Raw genomic sequence first — 19,083 nt, 5'->3', positions numbered from 1 at the left:
TTTGCCAGGGTGATTATTTAGTCCATCACAGTGTTAAGGAGTGACCCCTCTGAGGATCTGACTCTCTCCCATGCTGTTTGAAGTCCAGATGTTTCTCAGAAAAGACGTTGTCAGGACGCGAGAGGGGGGAAAAAAAACGGAATTACCCATAAAAAAGAGTTGAGTGAAGTCGCTGTAAGAACGAGCCAATAGAATGATCACGTTTCTGTTGTTCAGGACAACAAGGCTTAAATTCATTTGGAATGTTGGTGTAGTTTCTGAAGTGGAATTCTTTGGACGGACTAATAAGGAAACAGAGTCCAATGTCCTCAAAGCATGAGAAACAACAGCACTAACTAAGTGAAATACATATCAACCCCTGAACTACAACAGTTAATCCGTTTAAATACCCAGCTGCTTGAGGAGAGGACAGATCCACTGTGCCGTGGCAGACACTCAGAACACTGACAAAACTATTTATTAGGTTTAAAAACAACAGAAAACATGAGTATTGCACCAGAATATGGACTGTGTTTGGGGACAGAGAGGACTGCGTGTCTCTTGAGAGTATGTTTGATGAGGGAGTGTGTGTGTGTGTGTCTCCCTCTCTCTGTAACTCTCTCTCGGTCTCTCTAATGGGGCTTTCTTCCACCCTCCTGTGCCGCTGATCGGCTAACAGAGCAGCACAGAGCTGCAGGCTAACACATTTACTGAGAGCTGCTGTCCAGGCTGCAGGCGAACACATTTACTGAGAGCTGCTGTCCAGGCTGCAGGCTAACACATTTACTGAGAGCTGCTGTCCAGGCTGCAGGCTAACACATTTACTGAGAGCTGCTGTCCTGGCTGCAGGCTAACACATTTACTGAGAGCTGCTGTCCTGGCTGCAGGCTAACACATTTACTGAGAGCTGCTGTCCAGGCTGCAGGCAAACACATTTACTGAGAGCTGCTGTCCTGGCTGCAGGCTAACACATTTACTGAGAGCTGCTGTCCAGGCTGCAGGCAAACACATTTACTGAGAGCTGCTGTCCTGGCTGCAGGCTAACACATTTACTGAGAGCTGCTGTCCTGGCTGCAGGCTAACACATTTACTGAGAGCTGCTGTCCTGGCTGCAGGCTAACACATTTACTGAGAGCTGCTGTCCAGGCTGCAGACTAACACATTTACTGAGAGCTGCTGTCCAGGCTGCAGATTAACACATTTACTGAGAGCTGCTGTCCTGGCTGCAGGCTAACACATTTACTGAGAGCTGCTGTCCTGGCTGCAGGCTAACACATTTACTGAGAGCTGCTGTCCTGGCTGCAGGCTAACACATTTACTGAGAGCTGCTGTCCTGGCTGCAGGCTAACACATTTACTGAGAGCTGCTGTCCTGGCTGCAGGCTAACACATTGACTGAGAGCTGCTGTCCTGGCTGCAGGCTAACACATTTACTGAGAGCTGCTGTCCTGGCTGCAGGCAAGCACATTTACTGAGAGCTGCTGTCCAGGCTGCTGACTAACACATTTACTGAGAGCTGCTGTCCTGGCTGCAGATTAACACATTTACTGAGAGCTGCTGTCCAGGCTGCTGACTAACACATTTACTGAGAGCTGCTATCCTGGCTGCAGGTGAACACATTTACTGAGAGCTGCTGTCCAGGCTGCAGACTAACACATTTACTGAGAGCTGCTGTCCTGGCTGCACGGACTGGCAACTGATGCTGCTTTTAAAGCTCATCCTTTCATCTTCAAAGATAATGGTTGAAATGGAGGACTATGAGCGTGGCAAAAGCCCAGTTGACAGTTTTGGATGGTAAAAGCATCACAATGATGACCCCAAGGCTGAGCAGGAGGATTTGGGATTAATCCCTCTGTGTGTTGGACGCCAACTCCAAACTCCCAAACCAGCATCACACCAATCTTCAAATAACTATTTCCTCATTAGTTGATGACACAGCAAACACCACTGCAGCCACAAAAAGGCACAAGAGAAGGGTCCTTAACTGGAAAAGAAACATCTCATTTAAACCGCACTGTCACTGCACAAAGGTAATTTAAAACAGTACTGTCACTGCACAAAGCTCATTTAAACAGTACTGTCACTGCACAAAGCTAATTTAAAACTGTACTGTCACAGCACAAAGCTCATTTAAACAGCACTGTCACTGCACAAAGGTAATTTAAACAGTACTGTCACTGCACAAAACTCATTTAAAAGAGTACTGTCACTGCACAAAGCTCATTTAAAACAGTACTGTCACTGCACAAAGCTAATTTAAAACAGTACTGTCACTGCACAAAGCTCATTTAAAACAGTACTGTCACTGCACAAAGCTCATTTAAACGCCACTGTCACTGCACAAAGCTAATTGTAACAGTACTGTCACTGCACAAAGCTAAATTAAACAGTACTGTCACTGCACAAAGCTAATTTAAAACAGTACTGTCACTGCACAAAGCTAATTTAAAACAGTACTGTCACTGCACAAAGCTCATTTAAACGCCACTGTCACTGCACAAAGCTAATTGTAACAGTACTGTCACTGCACAAAGCTAAATTAAACAGTACTGTCACTGCACAAAGCTCATTTAAACGCCACTGTCATTGCACAAAGCTAAATTAAACAGTATGGTCACTGCACAAAGCTAATTTAAATAGCACTGTCACTGCACAAAGCTCATTTAAATAGCACTGTCACTGCACAAAGCTCATTTAAACAGTACTGTCACTGCACAAAGCTAATTGTAACAGTACTGTCACTGCACAAAGCTCATTTAAACAGTACTGTCACTGCACAAAGCTAATTGTAACAGTACTGTCACTGCACAAAGCTCATTTAAACAGTACTGTCACTGCACAAAGCTCATTTAAACAGTACTGTCACTGCACAAAGCTAATTGTAACAGTACTGTCACTGCACAAAGGTAATTTAAAACTGTACTGTCACAGCACAAAGCTCATTTAAACAGCACTGTCACTGCACAAAGGTAATTTAAACAGTACTGTCACTGCACAAAGCTCATTTAAAAGCCACTGTCACTACACAAAGCTCATTTAAACAGTACTGTCACTGCACAAAGCTCATTTAAAACAGTACTGTCACTGCACAAAGCTCATTTAAAATAGTACTGTCACTGCACAAAGCTAATTTAAAACAGTACTGTCACTGCACAAAGCTAATTTAAAACAGTACTGTCACTGCACAAAGCTCATTTAAAACAGTAATGTCACTGCACAAAGCTCATTTAAACGCCACTGTCACTGCACAAAGCTAATTGTAACAGTACTGTCACTGCACAAAGCTAAATTAAACAGTACTGTCACTGCACAAAGCTAATTTAAAACAGTACTGTCACTGCACAAAGCTCATTTAAAACAGTACTGTCACTGCACAAAGCTCATTTAAACGCCACTGTCACTGCACAAAGCTAATTGTAACAGTACTGTCACTGCACAAAGCTAAATTAAACAGTACTGTCACTGCACAAAGCTCATTTAAACGCCACTGTCATTGCACAAAGCTAAATTAAACAGTATGGTCACTGCACAAAGCTAATTTAAATAGCACTGTCACTGCACAAAGCTCATTTAAATAGCACTGTCACTGCACAAAGCTCATTTAAACAGTACTGTCACGGCACAAAGCTAATTGTAACAGTACTGTCACTGCACAAAGCTCATTTAAACAGTACTGTCACTGCACAAAGCTAATTGTAACAGTACTGTCACTGCACAAAGCTCATTTAAACAGTACTGTCACTGCACAAAGCTAATTGTAACAGTACTGTCACTGCACAAAGGTAATTTAAAACTGTACTGTCACAGCACAAAGCTCATTTAAACAGCACTGTCACTGCACAAAGGTAATTTAAACAGTACTGTCACTGCACAAAGCTCATTTAAAAGCCACTGTCACTACACAAAGCTCATTTAAACAGTACTGTCACTGCACAAAGCTCATTTAAACAGTACTGTCACTGCACAAAGCTCATTTAAACAGTACTGTCACTGCACAAAGCTCATTTAAAACAGTAATGTCACTGCACAAAGCTCATTTAAACGCCACTGTCACTGCACAAAGCTAATTGTAACAGTACTGTCACTGCACAAAGCTAAATTAAACAGTACTGTCACTGCACAAAGCTAATTTAAAACAGTACTGTCACTGCACAAAGCTAATTTAAAACAGTACTGTCACTGCACAAAGCTCATTTAAATGCCACTGTCACTGCACAAAGCTAATTGTAACAGTCCTGTCACTGCACAAACCTAAATTAAACAGTACTGTCACTGCACAAAGCTCATTTAAATGCCACTGTCATTGCACAAAGCTAAATTAAACAGTATGGTCACTGCACAAAGCTAATTTAAATAGCACTGTCACTGCACAAACCTCATTTAAATAGCACTGTCACTGCACAAAGCTCATTTAAACAGTACTGTCACTGCACAAAGCTAATTGTAACAGTACTGTCACTGCACAAAGCTCATTTAAACAGTACTGTCACTGCACAAAGCTAATTGTAACAGTACTGTCACTGCACAAAGCTCATTTAAACAGTACTGTCACTGCACAAAGCTAATTGTAACAGTACTGTCACTGCACAAAGCTCATTTAAACAGTACTATCACTGCACAAAGCTAATTGTAACAGTACTGTCACTGCACAAAGCTCATTTAAATGGCAGTGTCACTGCACAACGCTCATTTAAACGGCACTGTCACTGCACAAAGCTCATTTAAATGGCACTGTCACGACACAAAGCTCATTTAAAAGCCACTGTCACTACACAAAGCTCATTTAAACAGTACTGTCACTGCACAAAGCTCATTTAAACAGTACTGTCACTGCACAAAGCTCATTTAAACAGTACTGTCACTGCACAAAGCTCATTTAAACAGTACGGTCACTGCACAAAGCTCATTTCAAGTTGCAGGACAATTCAAGTTGATTGATTTTTTTAAAATAAATGTTTTTTATAATAACCTTTATTTAACTAGTGAAGTCAGTTAAGAACAAATTCTTATTTACAATGACGGCCTGCAATAGCAAATATATTTCAAATGAGTAGAAATCAGTCACCAATAAGCCATCCTCAACAGTTCCATCCTGTAGGTGTATAGGCCAACATTGCTGTTCTGCAGAATGAATGAGTTGTGTTCCACCTGGCCACCACATGCAGCAGCATCTTTTGCACATCACATAACCTCCATATTAAGTGAGTGGAAGCCTTTTCTGTCCACTAGTTGAGTTCCTTTTGGGATGGTGCTTTTATGGCCATGTGGGTGCTGTCCATTGATCCATTCGTATTTGGGAACCCATTGATAGCAAAGAAACCTCTCCACTTCAACCGGTTGTGCGATGGTGTATGGAAGTTGCATGCAACTGTTCATTTTGCTGATGATTTCATCCAAAACATTGGCTCATCGAGGTTTTGAGATGCCGATCGGCAAACTCACTCTGAGGAACCTACTAACTTAAAAGCATGTCTGACATGTATTGAGGGGCACAATCGTGGATTGATTTAAAAACCAATAGGAGAATCTTAAAATGAAACTCCAGACAGCTAGTGCAGAGACATTAAAACCGGTGAATCGTCTGCGTAGCAGTGAAAATCAATGCTGTGCGTTCTGATAACGCTGCCATGGGGTAACATATATAAACTGAAGGACAGAGAGCTGTTTGGCATCTGTGTTGGCGCTAAGATCCTTTACCACTTTAAGGCTGTCTCTGTGCTGTGGTGGGCACAAAAAACACATTATATATTTTTTAAAACACAGTTGGCACCCAAAAAATATTTTGCTGTTTGAAAACGAATTTCTCCTGAATGTTGTTTCAGAATGGAAGGTTGGAGATTTGGCGAAAATTACTAGGAGCCGCAGAATTGACATGACTTCTTCAGAAGCGGTTTCCACACAGCAGTTTTTGGCACAGTGGAGATAGTGTCTGTGAACAGGAAGTGATTAACAATAGTTCGCACTTCTTCAGATATGCAATTAAAACCAGTTTTGAAGAAGGTGGTGGGGATAGCATCCAGAAGGCAGGTAGAAGGCTTAAGTTGTGATATCACTAAAAACGATGCAGACCAAACTCTTTGGTCCTTTAAAAACCTGCTGTATGTAAAATAGTGTTCTATAGATTGGAAAATACTAAATGTGACTCGATGACAACATAATGCATGTCCATAGTGCCTTTACGTGGTAGGCTAGGGCACAAAACCTATCATCAGGTCTTACTTGACTGATTTTATCTCCGCAAACGTATCACATTTAGATGTTGGGGGAAAATTCACATAGATTTGAGGGGGTAGGATTTATCAGGGCATCAATGGTGGAGAAGAGCACTCTGGATTAATTCAGATTAATTGTGATCAAGTTAGAAAAATTAATCCATCTGGCATTTCTAATTGCCTTGTTATATATTTCAAGTTGCTCTCTCAGAATATCATAATGGACGTACAACTTTGACTTTCTCCACTTCTGCAATGTTTCTTTAATTGATCTCTTTAATTGAGCTCTCCTTGTCCAGACTCTAGGCCTTTATTTAGCAGGGTAACACAGACAGTTGGTCAGGGAAGGGGCTCCAGCAGAGTATCCTGGATAACAACAAATGGTGATGAGGCCAGGACAGAGAACTCTTGTGCTCCACCACCTCCTGCTGCATCTCCTTCTCCTCTTCCTCCTGCATCTCCTCCTCCTCCATGTTGACCACGACTCATTTGTTGTCCTTCCCAACTGGTTGGGTGGGGTGGAGGCCAGCCTATTTATTAGACTCATCCTACCATGTGAAGGGGATGAGTCGGGATTACTCATCCTCACGACGTGTGGCTGACATCCGCTCCCTCTGCCAGCTTTCCATAGTCAGGAAGAGAGAGAGTAAGTGAGCAACACAATCCTTCCAGAGATTCCAGGAAGAGAAGGAAGAGTGGGAAAGCAGGGCCTGGATCCAATCACCTCGCCAGGAGTTGATTCCCAAATCCTGGCAGTCACATCGGGACAGATTCCATTGTCTGTCTTCCTCACACACAAGATAGTGTGGGTGAGTCGTCTGATGGAATGTTGAATACCACTTAAGCCTCACAATAGTGAAAAGTACTAAGTAGTAGGAATTAAGTAGTGCATTTAAGCTATGCTTGCCAGTTTCAGAAAGCGTTCATATTTTCTGGATGCTTCAACAAAATACTCTGCTTTTCCACATTCCTCTTTCAAAACTCTCAGGACTTTTCAGATTCTGTGGAGGTTGTTTATTTCCATCTGTATGACAGAGTTTCAAAGGTGTAAACGTCTATGGTAATGCAAACCTCCTTCATAATATGGGACCTAAAGTGATGTTAAAAAAATAATCTTTCTAATTGGCTCATTCATCCCCCCTCCTGTCCCCTGTAACTATTCCCCAGGTCCTTACCGTAAATGAGAATGTGCTCTCAGTCAACTTACCTGGTAAAATAAGGGTTCAATAAATAAATACAAATAACATACGTACATTCTGGAGCCCAACTGCTGCTCTCCAAGAACCTGAACCACAGAGAGAACTTTGGTTTGATTTATTTTTCATTGGGGGAGGGGAGATTTTGAGGTGCGTTGTGGCTCGTTGTGGCTCCACATAATCGTATGGTCGAGCGATGGCCATGGCAGAGACAGACAGACTAACCAGAATAGTAGAGTGGATGCCAACAGATACCTCAAATCATAGTTGAGAGAGTGTGTTCAGGGAAGAGGTAGCTGTGTATGTGTGTATGTGTGTGGAGGAAGAGGAGATGTTTTCTTCCACTGAAAGGAGCAGGCCATATAGAAAGCTGTCACCTCTGCCATATAGAACAGTGCGTACTGTACACATAACCCTGTCTTACTGTCAAATGTATGGAGCGGATGAACATCAAATAACAATGTTTCTAAAACATTTGACTGTTTGACCTTGAAATGCTACAGATTAAATACCATCTTTCTATAGTTCTAATCATATTTCTATGAATTCATTTATGACCCATGTCAAATAGTAAAGACAATATATTTATTTTATTCCCCATTTAAGTCTAAATGCTTTTAAATCTAGGCCTATACTAATTCATACTAGACCTACTTCTTAAAAAGAATAATAATCTTAACGGTGAAATTCCATTTGGTTCTGTTGTTCGTACACAGTTGTGTAACCTGGGAACCATCTGTGCCCGCCGTTTGCTGCAAAAACATTTGAGAGTCGCCGTTTGTCCAAATGTCAAAAAATACTGAATGTGCACGGCTGGACCCCTAGTCTCCAGCCAGGAGCCAATAAACAAGCCCTCGCCATGCTGACATTCTACATTTCATCTGGAGGCTTGAGGAGTCAAATACATCCCCGGACGGGGGCTGCTCTGTCAAATGGCTTCCCACAGCGTCTCCATGCTAGCCAGGCAGGAGAAGGGCGAGGAGAGGGGAGATGGAGGGAAGAGAGTGGAGCAGGGCTGCAAGGAGAGAAAACCTGCTGGAATCACAAGTGTTAAATAGGCTTGGGGATTGGGGACTCCATCAATATAGCGCCAAATGTCATATAGCCATTGTAGCGGTAGTGTGTTGTTGTAATGGGAAAGTAACTGGTGCTTATGGGAGGGAGATGGCTACCTGCGGTGAGGGGAGAATGCCATGTACAGCCTGTTCCTCCGTAGGGGGATTACGGGGCCCTCGCCGTATGCGGCTGATACACGGCTGATACCGACCCCGGTGAACCAGGGAAAGAAAGGAGAGAAATGCAACCCAGGGTTTGGGGAATAAAAGGCCAGAGGTTCTGCACAGCGACCAAGAGCCTTCCTTTCCTTTATCTGGCAACCTGTGGTTTCCAGGCGTTTCAAGTCTTTTCACTTCTAGCACGGAACCCTGCCGCGAAACCAGGAAAGAAATACAGAACCGCATTAGAAGTTAGCACTGTGTGATAATATTAATTTATTTCGGTTTAATCGGCATTTAACTTTTCCATTCATTTGCAGTCCTTCCTACAACAACAACGGTCCTTCCTATTTTATTTCGCAAATAAAATAATTTAGGATTTAAATAAGAATTCGAGATTCTTTCCTTTCCGCTCACACACACCTGCACCCCTACAAAACAAATTCTGCTCAGAAATCGCACCTAGCAGCAGGTGAGAAAGTACTACTCGCAGCGTTTTGAAAGCCCAGCACCACAGAACGTTAATGGCTAAACAAAATGGTGACCAGGACAGAAACTGCGGGAGAGCGGTGCAGACCAGAGGAGAGTAGTGAGACCTCCTACCTGGGCGTCGTGTTGCCTCCACTCCTGGGTCTGGTGCTGGTGCTGGTGCAGGGCGGCCCGCGCCTCCCTCTCCATGGTGCCCACCTCCCGCTGGCGCTGCTGGACCAGATTGTCCCTCTCCGTGCTGTAATGCTGCTGTAGACGCATCCTCTCCTGCTCCTGCCCTGCACGCTGCTCGCACATCTGATTGGACAACAGGAGGTGAGAGGAAGAAGACTACAATCAGCCCCAGCCCTGTCGTCATGACAATTTGTCCATCATCCCTCCTCATACTCCAATGCGCCCCGCCGTTGCACAAAGGACAGGACCAAAAAAAAGAGAAAGTTTGTCTCTTGCCTCACGACTCGATGACTCCACGACATAATGCAATTCTTTACATCATTATTACCTCACACTGTTTCCATCCCACTATCGCTCGCTCTCTTTCTCCAAATCGGACTCCTGTCGCCCCTCTCCTATCGGCATATAAATGAGCAGTTAGCTTGGGCTGTCTATGCAGAGAGTCTGTGAGGGGTTAGCCATCTGGCTACTAGACGAGCTACCCTCGCCCCATGCTATGAGTCTCACAGCGTGGGGAAATGGGCTTATTAAGGGCGATGCCTATCATCATTATACTACGCCCCACTCAGAGGACGTGAGGAGAAGGAAGACAAGGAACAAACTTCGGAGGGGAGAAATCTACAAAAAGCGGAGAGGAGATGGAACACGTTCCTTCAACCTGTCATCGTATTCATTCAGAGTCCGACAGACTGCTGCAGAAGAATCAAATCAGTGTTTGCTTTCAAATTTGGTTGCCTTTCGCCACCAAATGATCGTAGCTGTACAGGTCTACGCTGACAACGAGAGAGTATTTAGAGGACAAAATAACAAAAAGCTTCCCACAAGCAGACCAACAGAAATGCTGCCCCAACCGACACACTGAGACAGTGAGTCATCGTCTGATGGAATTAACAGAAAACCTAAAAGAAAAAGAGACGGGAAAAATACAAAAGAATCCTTCAAAAGAAAGAACCCCTTTACAAACATACCATGCTGTCAGTCAGTTGAGCTAGGCTATCCCAGTGTCCACAGACAGCTCCACTCTGCAGAGTTAGCTCTGCTAGCCTAGCGCTGCGGATCTGAGACAAGTCACCTGCTGTGAGGTAAAGCCTGGTGGTGGAGTGCTGAGAACGCTAAAGCCCAAGCACCGCCAGTGTCTGCTTTTTTCCCAGGCTCCGCTCTCTCTGCTCTCACACCCCCAAGGCGGGGTACCCATGACCCTGTCCCATCCCCACGGTGTGCTCCCCTGCCGGGGCTGTGAAAGGCCAGCAGGGGCCCTGGGCTGGGGCCCAGCTCTGAAGCTAATCCTCCACACATTGTGCTCCCCCGGCACCCTACCTGGGCCTGCCACAGATAGGACAGACAGATAGGACAGACAGACAGAGCCCTAGTCCCAGCCCACAGGTTTAGCCCACAGTTTTAGCCCACAGGTTTAGCCCACAGGTTTAGCCCCAAGCTCCAGACACTGCTTACGCTTAGACTAATGCTATTCTGGTGATGAATGGGTATATCGACAGGAGGCTGGATTCCTCACTCAGTGAAGGCCACAAAAGACACTTCTATTAGCCACGCAGGATTTCAGGGTTTCCCCACTACTTGCATTTAGGTAGATGTGAAAACTGTAAAGGGAGGGATGACTGAATACAATGTTTTACCTGGAGTTTCTCTGTGTTTCTTCTATTGCTGTCGCACATCTACATTTGTAAGGAATTAGTTAGTATGTATACATTATACCAAAACACACACACACACATACACTACTAAACACACACTAATAAACACACATACACACACACTTGGGACATAAACAGTAGTTTTCAGAAAGACATCCCACAGCTCATTTCTAGAGCAAAATCCTCTTAGACAGTTGACCACAAACACAAACAAAGCATTGTGTGAGACCGGCCTGGCCATCTCCATGTTATTGTCATTGGAGATGTTCGGCTTTGCTGCTCCCACAGAGTTAATACATGACATCTGCTCTGTAATTCAATTCCATTCACTATAATATAATTCATTCAGTAATATAATAGAGACCCAATCATATCCAGCAACTGGATTTCACAGTCATGCAGAATCACGCCACAGATCCTGATTCATATCTCCACAGCATGTCAGAGTCTGATGGGCTGACTGATAGGCGGCTAATTCCTACGCAAAACTACAACAACAGCGTGACACCCGACGACAGGAGAGACAAGTGGGGAAGCGTTGGCTTACTGTTTCGTGTGACCGTCCTGATTTCATTTCAGGGTTTTGATTTTGAGAGAGGGGGGGGTTTGGAGGTGGACAGGAAGGCCAAGCTAGATCTGTTTTCAAACAAGTAACATAACGAAAGGAGGCAGAGGAGGAGGAGAGAGAGAAAAAAAGATAGAGAGAGAGAAAGAGAGAGGGAGAGAGCGAGGGATTATGGAGACACACAAACATCCTAGATACGTCACAGACTTGCTGAAGAAAGGGCTTCTGGGTGCTGAGGCTCTTAAAGGGGCCGGTGTGGCCACGACACAGCAGGAGAGGGCCTGGGAGAACAACTACACAGTGTGTGTCCTGTCACTGAGTGAGTCTAGAGAGACGGTGTTACAGCACAGTGTGCATCCTGTCACTGAGTGAGTCTCGAGAGACGGTGTTACAGCACAGCCTGCGTCCTGTCACTGAGTGAGTCTAGAGAGACGGTGTTACAGCACAGTGTGTGTCCTGTCACTGAGTGAGTCTAGAGAGAGCCAGTGTTACAGCACAGTGTGTGTCCTGTCACTGAGTGAGTCTAGAGAGACGGTGTTACAGCACAGTGTGCATCCTGTCACTGAGTGAGTCTAGAGAGACGGTGTTACAGCACAGTGTGCATCCTGTCACTGAGTGAGTCTAGAGAGACGGTGTTACAAAACAGCCTGCGTCCTGTCACTGAGTGAGTCTAGAGAGACGGTGTTACAAAACAGCCTGCATCCTGTCACTGAGTGGCTCCTGTCATTGAGATGGGCCTGGGTGTAGTGGCACAGTAGAGCTGCTAACAGAGGACTAGGGGGTGTGTGACAGGACTGTACAGAATGAGAATTGGGAGAGAGACAGTGCGGTAACGGGACACTGCTACTGTTGCCCCAGGAGGGTTACCCCAAACCTCAGCGAGGAGGAGAGGGAGAACTGTCTGGCCTCAGCAGGGTGACGAGAAGGGGAAAGGGAGAACTGTCTGGTCTCAGCAGGGTGACGAGAAGGGGAAAGGGAGAACTGTCTGGCCTCAGCAGGGTGACGAGAAGGGGAGAGGGACAACTGTCTGGCCTCAGCAGGGTGACGAGAAGGGGAAAGGGAGAACTGTCTGGCCCAACAGGGTGATGAGAAGGGGAGAGGGAGAACTGTCTGGCCTCAGCAGGGTGACGAGAAGGGGAGAGGGAAGAACTGTCTGGCCTCAGCAGAGTGACGAGAACGGGAGAAGGAGAACTGTCTGGCATCAGCAGGGTGACGAGAAGGGGAGAGGGAAGAACTGTCTGGCCTCAGCAGGGTGACGAGAAGGGGAGAGGGAGAACTGTCTGGCCTCAGCAGGGTGACGAGAAGGGGAGAGAGAAGAACTGTTTGGCCTCAGCAGGGTGACGAGAAGGGGAGAGGGAGAACTGCTTGGCCTCAGCAGGGTGACGAGAAGGGGAGAGGGAGAACTGTCTGGCCTCAGCAGGGTGACGAGAAGGGGAGAGGGAAGAACTGTCTGGCCTCAGCAGGGTGACGAGAAGGGGAGAGGGAGAACTGTCTGGCCTCAGCAGGGTGACGAGAAGGGGAGAGGGAAGAACTGTCTGGCCTCAGCAGGGTGACGAGAAGGGGAGAGGGAGAACTGTCTGGCCTCAGCAGGGTGACGAGAAGGGGAGAGGGAGAACTGTCTGGCCTCAGCAGGGTGACGAGAAGGGGAAAGGGAGAACTGTCTGGCCCAACAGGGTGATGAGAAGGGGAGAGGGAGAACTGTCTGGCCTCAGCAGGGTGACGAGAAGGGGAGAGGGAAGAACTGTCTGGTCTCAGCAGGGTGACGAGAAGGGGAAAGGGAGAACTGTCTGGCCTCAGCAGGGTGACGAGAAGGGGAGAGGGAGAACTGTCTGGTCTCAGCAGGGTGACGAGAAGGGGAGAGGGAGAACTGTCTGGCCTCAGCAGGGTGACGAGAAGGGGAGAGGGAAGAACTGTCTGGCCTCAGCAGGGTGACGAGAAGGGGAGAGGGAGAACTGTCTGGCCTCAGCAGGGTGACGAGAAGGGGAGAGGGAGAACTGTCTGGCCTCAGCAGGGTGACGAGAAGGGGAAAGGGAGAACTGTCTGGCCCAACAGGGTGATGAGAAGGGGAGAGGGAGAACTGTCTGGCCTCAGCAGGGTGACGAGAAGGGGAGAGGGAAGAACTGTCTGGCCTCAGCAGAGTGACGAGAACGGGAGAAGGAGAACTGTCTGGCATCAGCAGGGTGACGAGAAGGGGAGAGGGAAGAACTGTCTGGCCTCAGCAGGGTGACGAGAAGGGGAGAGGGAGAACTGTCTGGCCTCAGCAGGGTGACGAGAAGGGGAGAGAGAAGAACTGTTTGGCCTCAGCAGGGTGACGAGAAGGGGAGAGGGAGAACTGCTTGGCCTCAGCAGGGTGACGAGAAGGGGAGAGGGAGAACTGTCTGGCCTCAGCAGGGTGACGAGAAGGGGAGAGGGAAGAACTGTCTGGCCTCAGCAGGGTGACGAGAAGGGGAGAGGGAGAACTGTCTGGCCTCAGCAGGGTGACGAGAAGGGGAGAGGGAAGAACTGTCTGGCCTCAGCAGGGTGACGAGAAGGGGAGAGGGAGAACTGTCTGGCCTCAGCAGGGTGACGAGAAGGGGAGAGGGAGAACTGTCTGGCCTCAGCAGGGTGACGAGAAGGGGAAAGGGAGAACTGTCTGGCCCAACAGGGTGATGAGAAGGGGAGAGGGAGAACTGTCTGGCCTCAGCAGGGTTACGAGAAGGGGAGAGGGAAGAACTGTCTGGCCTCAGCAGAGTGACGAGAAGGGGAGAAGGAGAACTGTCTGGCATCAGCAGGGTGACGAGAAGGGGAGAGGGAAGAACTGTCTGGCCTCAGCAGGGTGACGAGAAGGGGAGAGGGAGAACTGTCTGGCCTCAGCAGGGTGACGAGAAGGGGAGAGAGAAGAACTGTTTGGCCTCAGCAGGGTGACGAGAAGGGGAGAGGGAGAACTGCTTGGCCTCAGCAGGGTGACGAGAAGGGGAGAGGGAGAACTGTCTGGCCTCAGCAGGGTGACGAGAAGGGGACAGGGAAGAACTCGATTATTCACAGTGGGGAGTGTAGAAGTGTGCCCTGTGTGTGTACGTGTTAGCGTTTCTGTGTCTATGAGCGTTTCGGTGTGTGGATGCGTTTACTAGACCTAGACTTTGTGTCATTTGTTGTCACCAAATATCTGAGGAGCAGGACAGATTAGGGGTTTCCATGGGGTCGGGGGTTACGACACCATCTATAACAGCCTTATGACCTCCCTACGTCAGTTCAACGTCAAGGAGCAGGGCTGTGAAGGGCCGGCGTGACGTCCTAATGACCTGGAGGTCAGAGGTCAGAGGGAAACAACTCCTCTATACATGGAGCCTCTTTTAAAACTCTCACTGATGTGACCTCAGTGGAATGTCCCTTTGTGATTGGTTCAATGGGCAAACTTGACCTGGTGACCCCGAGACACCAATCTCACTACAAGGGAACACGCAATTGGAAAATACACATCAGACAGACACGAGACTCTTTCTATACGCTCCGAATCTCTCTCTCTCCACTCTTCTGCTCTCTTTATCTCTGAGGTGGACGTCACCGATGAGTGACACCAAATGTGGCATTAGCACAGAGGGCTGATGTACTGGGACAGAGAGATGTTTCTCTCGGTGTATCGCTGAAGAAAATGACGCCAAATGCTTATAGTATGAAATAGATCCATTTCCTTCCCTTGGTTAGTGTTGATTATCTTCACTTGAATATTTTCAGAACTCTGGTAATTGTCCTTGACCCCTTCTGTCACATACATACTGTTCTGCATTTAAAAGGGATTATGATATTTACATCCCGGTAAACATTTTCAGATGTTTCAGATTCAGCAACACTGACACACAAACAATGGAAAATTACAACTAGGATAAAAACTTGCTTTTGACAACAAACTACTTAATGGTAGGACTGAAACGCAATTGTCAATACTACAATGTTTTGTGAAAACACTTTCACATCTTCAACTGAGCTCCACTTCTGCTCCTCACTTTAACTCCAATTTAATGGGCATTTTATGTGGATTTAAATAAATAAAAGGAGAATTCACGATACGATTATATTCAAACTTCAATAACCCCTGTATCGAGAGATTATTAGGAAAGGCGCAACCTCAAACCGACCATTCCACCACGGACCAAATCGGAAACGGAAACCCATTACTCTATTTGCCACCACAACATTGCTCTCATATCCTCCACTCCAAAACATCTGGAGCGAGTGACACGCACCGCTAGTCTGTCTGCGCGTGGGGAATGAGAGTCGGGATGGTTATTAGGCGGGAGGTGGAGAGATAGATGAGTTTTTTAAATCAATCATGTCTTTGACACACACTGTAATCACAGATGATACCCTAGTTAGTGACTGGATACAATGAGAATGAGTGGACTCTCTAGTGTCACAGATATGAGGTTGGCTCACAACAATACCGAATATTACTCATTGGACATAGTAGCCGACACAAAGGTGATATTAAAAACATCTGTTTTTCAACTCATACACCAAGTTAAAACATAGGCTACATATACAGTATACTGTGTAAACATGTAATGGTCCCAGTGTGTTTAGTCGTTGTGACCGATGACACCGCTCGGCATGGTAGTTCACTTCACAGCTCCAAAGAGGCTAAACTGAACAGCAATTAAGGGGAATGGTGTCTCCAATTCTTCATACAATCCCAACATTTCCACCAGATAATGGACATTCCAGTGGGTTAATTGAATTTCCTCCTCATAAAAGTAGACTTTATATCAGCGAGTTAGATTTCAATAGAAAAGGAAAATGGTTTGGAGATTTCTAATCAGAGGAAACTGATGGGGCTGGAAGATAAGACGACGGTATGAGCCGAACACAGATTGAATCAGAGTTTTCCATTGGGGGTTTAATAGTTGATTAAGACCACAAATATCTGTTGAATATCATCTGTGTCTTTTGTGATGAGGCAATACAGAGGAATAAAAAAAGGACAAAATATAATAATAAAAAAAACTCACTCAAATGGATTTCAGAATGTCCCACATACAATTAGTGTACAAAACATTAGAAACACCTGCTCTTTCCATGACATAGACTGACCAGGTGAATCCAGGTGAAAGCTATGATCCCTTATTGATATCACCTGTTAAATCCACTTCAATCAGTGTAGATGAAGGGGGGAGGCAGGTCAAAGAAGGATTTTTAAGCCTTGGGAAAATTGACACATGGATTGTGTATGTGTGTCACTCAGAGGGTGAATGGGCAAGACAACACATTTAGTGCCTTTGAACAGGATATGGTAGTAGGAGCCAAGCACACCGGTTTGTGTCAAGAACTGCAACACTGCTGGGTTTTTCACACTCAACAGTTTCCCGTGTGTATCAAGAATGGTCCACCACCCAAAGGACATCCAGCCAACTTGACACAATTGTGGAAAGCATTGGAGTCAACAGGGACCAGCATCCCTGTGGAAAGCTTTCGACACCTTGTAGAGTCAATGCCCAGACGAATTGAGGCTGTTCTGAGGGCAAAAGGAGGTGCAACTCAATATTAGGTCTGTTCCTAATGTTTTATACACTCAGTGTACAGTATACTATGTAAACATGTAACGGTCTGTGTGTTTAGTCGTTTCAACCAATGACACCCCTTTGCATGGTAGTTAAACGGATCAGACCCTTTTTTTCAATTTACACCTAAAATTACATACCCAAAATTAACTGCCTGTAGCTCAGGACCTGAAGCAAGGATATGCATATTCTTGATACCATTTGAAAGGAAACACTTTGAAGTTTGTGGAATTGTGAAATTAATGTTGGAGAATATAACACATTAGATCTGGTAAAAGTGAATGCAAAGAAAAAAACATGCGCTTCCACATTTTTTTTGTTCCATCATATGCAAGAGAAATGTCAATATATCACCTAGGAGTCTAGGCGCAATTTAGATTGTGGCCACTAGATGGCAGCAGTGTATGTACAGCGTTTTAGACTGATCCAATGAATCATTGCATTTCTGTTAAAAATGTTGTATCAAGTCTGCCCAAATTTGCCGAATTGGTTAATTGATACATTTTGAAGTACATAACTATGGAGACCATACAAAAATTATATTGTAATAAAAAAAAATGTTTACACCCTCCCAGAAAGGTCAGAAATGATGGTAATTAGCTTCCCTACAGAAAAGACACTAACCTTTACACATCTAGATGGGGGGCGGCAGACACAGCAGGGGTTTAAAACGTAGAACTCAGTTCCTACTTTTGAATAGAAAAATTTATTTTATCAAACAAAACTATGCTACATTTTATCTCTGGGACCCTCAGGATGACAAATCAGAGTAAGATTACTGAATGTAAGTACATTATTTACCTTCAGAGGTGAATGTATCAAACCAGTTGCTGTGATTATTATTATTTTTTTTCACTCTCCTCAAAAAGTAGCATGGTATTTGTTCACTGTAATAGCTACTGTAAATTGGATAGCGTCATTAGATTAACAAGAATGTAAGCCTGCTGCCAATATAAGACATGTCTATGTCATGGGAAATGTTCTTGTTATTTACAACGTCATTCTAATCACATTAGCTCAACCGTCCCGCTGGGGGGACACCGATCCCGTAGAGGTTTTAACTTCATGATTCTAAAGAGGCTAAACTGAACAGCAAAAGGGGTGTGGTTTGTATTAGATGCCTTCAAGCTTTCTCCAATTCTTCATACAATCCCAACATTTCCACCAGATAATGGACATTCCAGTGGCTTAATTGAATTTCCTCCTCATAAAAGTAGACTTTATATCAGCGAGTTAGATTTCAATAGAAAAGGAAAATGGTTTGGAGATTTCTAATCAGAGGAAACTGATGGGGCTGGAAGATAAGACGACAGTATGAGCCGAACACAGATTGTATCAGAGTTTTCCATTGGGGGTTTAATAGTTGATTAAGACCACAAATATCTGTTGAATATCATCTGTGTCTTTTGTGATGAGGCAATACAGATGGCTCATGTAGAGGATGATGTCAGAATGTCCCCGTATTCAAATACACAAATACATACTCAATGAATGAATCCCAAAATTATAGGAAATGCTTAAAGTTTAAACAAGACATTTTTGGGCAAAAACACAACAGTATCAAGTCCCCCTCTCTCCTCTCACCCACTGACCTGCTGTTCGTATTTCTGTTTGAGCTCCTCCACTTGGTAGGAGAACTCCTTGGCCTGTTTCTCTCTTAGGGACTTGGAGCGGGTCAGATCCTCCTCCACCTTATCCATCTACAGGAGGGAGAGAAAGATCACTCTGTGATTCTCAATGACAATAGCAATATATGTTCCATGCTCAGAGAGAGCGAGAGAATCTATGGAGAAAGTAATGAGAGGTTACTCGGTGACAGACAGGTGAGAGAATGCTGTTATTATGTGAAAACATCCTTTGAACTGCAGCGACAGTTTCTGTTCCGCATGGTGCTGTGTGTCTTTATATTCTACACTCACAATAGGACAGACACGTTTCTTTACACAGCATCCAGCGGAGTGAAAGCTTTTAACATTAGACACAACCCTATCGATACAGTTTAACACCAACATAACACTCACAGAGAGAGAGAGAGAGAGAGAGAGAGAGAGGACAGAGAGAGAGAGAGA

At 45.3% G+C, this 19,083-nt stretch overlaps 1 protein-coding gene across 1 annotated transcript in view; it reads right to left on the bottom strand.

Annotated features, from left to right (window-relative positions):
* cep112 (centrosomal protein 112) overlaps nucleotides 1–19,083 on the bottom strand; it is a 221,621-nt gene that overhangs the window by 86,537 nt on the left and 116,001 nt on the right. The window contains exon 20 of the mRNA XM_031814326.1: nucleotides 9,204–9,386. Within this exon, the coding sequence (XP_031670186.1) occupies nucleotides 9,204–9,386 (183 nt within the window). The remainder of the gene's footprint in view (nucleotides 1–9,203; nucleotides 9,387–19,083) is intronic.

This window comes from Oncorhynchus kisutch, unplaced genomic scaffold (assembly GCF_002021735.2).
Source record: "Oncorhynchus kisutch isolate 150728-3 unplaced genomic scaffold, Okis_V2 Okis06b-Okis10b_hom, whole genome shotgun sequence".
Classification (NCBI taxonomy): Eukaryota; Metazoa; Chordata; class Actinopteri; order Salmoniformes; family Salmonidae; genus Oncorhynchus; species Oncorhynchus kisutch.
This window is presented reverse-complemented; position numbering and strand designations above follow the sequence as displayed.